Source organism: Diaphorina citri, unplaced genomic scaffold (assembly GCF_000475195.1).
Source record: "Diaphorina citri unplaced genomic scaffold, Diaci psyllid genome assembly version 1.1 scaffold108, whole genome shotgun sequence".
NCBI classification, from domain to species: Eukaryota; Metazoa; Arthropoda; class Insecta; order Hemiptera; family Psyllidae; genus Diaphorina; species Diaphorina citri.
The window spans coordinates 135,944-139,759 of NW_007377545.1; the positions used below are offsets into that span (position 1 = coordinate 135,944).

General features: G+C 41.8%; 1 protein-coding gene across 1 annotated transcript; it reads left to right on the forward strand.

Annotated features, from left to right (window-relative positions):
* Window positions 1-336: 336 nt before the first annotated feature.
* Window positions 337-2,631, forward strand: LOC108254578. Its single transcript, XM_026819974.1, has 3 exons — window positions 337-707; window positions 1,194-1,296; window positions 2,505-2,631. The coding sequence occupies exons 1-3, from the start codon at window positions 536-538 to the stop codon at window positions 2,629-2,631; spliced, it is 402 nt and encodes a 133-aa protein (XP_026675775.1). The 5' UTR covers window positions 337-535.
* The last annotated feature ends 1,185 nt before the right edge of the window (window positions 2,632-3,816 follow it).

Below are 3,816 nucleotides of genomic sequence, written 5' to 3' on the forward strand. Positions count from 1 at the left end.
CTCCGTTTCAATGGATACAAAGGTACTAGATAGGTTAGTAGGTATGCTCTACTTTGAAATGAAAATGCTCGCTTTTAGCCTTGGAGGGTAGCGTGCTTGTCTTCAGGTTGAGGGCTAGCCTGAGGCGAACTTTATCTTAAACAAGTTCACACACATAAGGTTCGTTCTCTGAACGGCTGGCTTTCTCCTCTCCTGTCTTCTTTTTGATTCCGTTCTTACCTCCATCTCCCTACAAAAAAAAAAAAGAAAAAAAAAAACATCCTATGACGACTACTTATACAGTGGTACGAGTACGACCTTTTAAGGACCCCTTCAACATCCTTCCAGTACCGTGAGATAGGTGCCATACTTTCCATGTCAGTGAGATAGGTATGGCACCTATCTCACGGACATGGAAAGCAAGCACCTTTTAAGGACAAAGCAAGCACCTTTTAAGGACAAAGCAAGCACCTTTTAAGGACAAAGCAAGCACCTTTTAAGGACAAAGCAAGCACCTTTTAAGGACCCTCTCTGGTTGCAGGACTTTCGCGAAGACATGGACGCTGAGGGCCTCATGCCCCTCCCCACATCGGACTGCAAGAAGCCCCTCTGTTTGGACCTCAAGTTCAAGGAGGGGGCCGAGGAATCGCACGCCATCTTGGACCGTGGTAGTGTGGACAGTTCTGATACGTACGCCAGTTGCAACACCCAGCCATTCAATTCTCAAGGTAGGTACTCGACAGCAGAGTATATTATTTTGGGGGAACCTCAAAGGTTTCGCTGGAAGGGGGCTGAGGTGTGTCCACACGTAGTTGATGGCCGTCGCGCGTCGCGTCGATTGACCATCGATGTCGATTCACATCGATCGACGGCCGGTCACCTATGTCTGGACACACCTTGAGGTACAAGGTGTTTCCACATGAACTACTGGCTCTCCCATCCTGTCCTCCTTTTCTCTTTCATTTCGGGGCGATAAGACGATAGCAGTTAGGCCAGCCATTCACGATCAGTTTTAACTGTCAGTTCAAGTATCTTCAGTTAAAAATATAAAATTTTTATAATCCTCAGTTTAGACCATCAGTTCAATCGAACTGTCAGTTCACCGCCATTCACGAACTGTCAGTTAAAACTGATCGTGAATGGCTGGCCTTACAGTTCCCTCTATCAAACGCTCGAACTTTGTCTTGTCTATTTTTTTTTGTTACTTTTTACAGGAGACCTGACTGAAGAACCTTCAGGAGTGGCCACTCCGTCCCAGCCACTTCTAGACCAATCCAATCTCTACGTTAACCCGTTGGAAATCGAAAACACTACCAGGTAAGTATTGGACACAGAACTTTTTTTTTCTTTTTTCAATGGTTTCACGTCACTGCATAACTGCTACACTTGTTAGTGACGGGGGTTTCACTCATAATGGAGGAGTTGCAAATGGGTTAAAAATAATTATAAATGGTCAATTCCTATGTAAAAAGTAGTGAAAAATCCAAATCTGAGGTCGAAACTCCAAAAAAGTAACTTTAAAAGGTTGAAAATTCAATTTTTAATTGCCGTTCTAATGAAAAAGTTCAAAGACTTGTGACGTCAGATTTCAAGTCGAACTGCGCAGAAACGCTTGCGCGCAAACAAACGAAGCGGGAGTCATGAATTATGACGTCATTGCCTACGGGAGCGTAAGCCGTGACGTCAAACTTCACGATTTACCGGCATTTTTTAAATCGATTTATCTCGGTATCTAGAAGTCGTAGAAGAAAAAGAAAAATTCTAGTCATGAATTATGACGTCATTGCCTACGGGAGCGTATGCCGTGACGTTAAACTTCACGATTTACCGGCATTTTTTAAATCGATTTATTTCGGTATCTAGAAGTCGTAGAAGAAAAAGAAAAATTCCGTTGGTCCTCATTTTTCCTCCTCTATGACTTTGAAACATCACCCAAGTAAGCGCAACTGATCTATTCGGTGACAAGGTGCCCGCTGCAAGCCAAGATTTGAGAAATTTATTCTTGTATTGTTTTGAACTAAACTTATGGTAGTTCAGATCAATGTGAGTTTTCAATTTCTTTACCTTTAGGATACCAATTCAAGGCATAAATGGTATCTTAAGGTTAAAGTAATTGAGAAATCACAAACTTATTCCATCACATCACACATGGCCTCGTTGCTTAGCGTGTAAATAAACAAACGTTTTAACATTTTTCACCCATGTTAAATTTAATTTCGTTAACCAAACTTCGTTTCAGCACCGCTCAACCGTCCCCCGCCCATCCGCCTGTCACTGCCCCCTCCTCTGCCCTGTTTTGAACAAAACTTATGGTACTTCAGATCAATGTGATTTTTCAATTTCTTTACCTTTAAGATACCATTTCAAGGCATAAATGGTGTCTTAAGGTTAAAGTAATTGAGAAATCACAAACTTATTCCATCACATCACACATGGCCTTGTTGCTTAGCGTGTAAATAAACAAACATTTTAACATTTTTCACCATTTCGTTAAATTTAATTTCGTTAACCAAACTTCGTTTCAGCACCGCTCAAACGTCCCCCGCCCATCCGCCTGTCACTGCCTCCTCCTCTGCCCCTCCTCACCCCACCCCCGCCCCCCTGGTCAAGAAAAAAAGTGTGCAGAAATTTACTGGCAAGAAAATTTACTAGCGGGGAAAAAAATAGACTTATGTACCTATACATAGTAAGTAGGAGGAGAACAAAAAGAAGAAGGGTAAAAAAACGAAGTACCTACCTATAAATATCGCTTTTCACTGCAGATGAAATTAAAATTAGAAAAATTCTGATGAAAATAACCAACGAGATCCAAGGTTTGAATTTGAAACCTTGGGTTAACTGTGTGCCTGTAAAGGGTAAAGGGATGGATAGCAGAATTAGGATGATGAGTAGAGTATTAAGGTGGTCAGTAGGTACCTACCGTAGAAGGGTGGCTAGTAAAGTAGAAGAGTGGTTAGTGCAGCTGTAGGGTAGTAGGGTGGTTTTAGTAGGTAGGTGGTTAGAAGAAGCTGCTTGTAATGGAAAGCACGACTTCAGAAAACATCTTGGCTTGATCTTTCGATTTCCTTGTGTGTGTTTTTTTCCCCTTTCACCCTTTATCTTGTCCTTCTCCTATAGTTAATATTCTTCTTAGTCTTGTTCTTCTTTTCTTCTTCTCCTTCTCCTTCTCCTTCTTCTTCTTCTCCTTCTCTTCTTCTTCATCTCCTCCTTCTTCTTCTCCTTCTTCTTCTTCTCCTTCTTCTCCTCCTTCTTCTTCTTCTTCTCCTTGTTCTTCTTCTTCTTCTTCTTCCTTTTCCTTCTCATTTTCACTTTTTTTTCTCCTCGTTCTCATCTTTTATTCTTTCTGTTAAAGTCGGAGATTTCCGAGTTGTGTAGGTAGGTAGGTAGGTGCTCTTGAAAAATCTTGAAATCCAAACTTACTTCCTGAATGCAAACAACGTGAGAGAGAGACAGAGGTTTGACAGAGGGAACTGTAACTGCTATGGTCTTATCGTCCCGAAATCGAAGAGAGAAGGAAGACAGGATAGGAGAAAGCCAATAAGAATATTGCCAATATTCTCACATCTGCCGTTCAAGTCACAGTGCACAGGATGTCCCTCACTGTTCAGCGGGGGTACTCGGCAGCGGTAAGGGAAACCCTACTTGGTTCTTCCAACTTAGAAGAGGTTTTTTTTTTTAGAGGTTTGACAGAGGGAACTGTAACTCCTATGGTCTTATCGTACCGAAATCGAAGAGAGAAGGAAGACAGGATAGGAGAAAGCCAGCCGTTCCGAGAACGAACATTATCCCATCAAAAAAATAAAATAAAAAATAAAATAATTGCGAGGAAGCTCTCCG

What these genes read in the sequence shown, in the direction of transcription:
- LOC108254578 (XM_026819974.1), top strand. Translation starts at nt 536, where the DNA reads ATGGACGCTGAGGGCCTCATGCCCCTCCCCACATCGGACTGCAAGAAG. An exon ending in CCAGCCATTCAATTCTCAAG is followed by an intron (nt 708 to 1,193) that starts GTAGGTACTCGA and finishes TACTTTTTACAG; the next exon opens with GAGACCTGACTGAAGAACCT. An exon ending in GAAATCGAAAACACTACCAG is followed by an intron (nt 1,297 to 2,504) that starts GTAAGTATTGGA and finishes ACTTCGTTTCAG; the next exon opens with CACCGCTCAAACGTCCCCCG.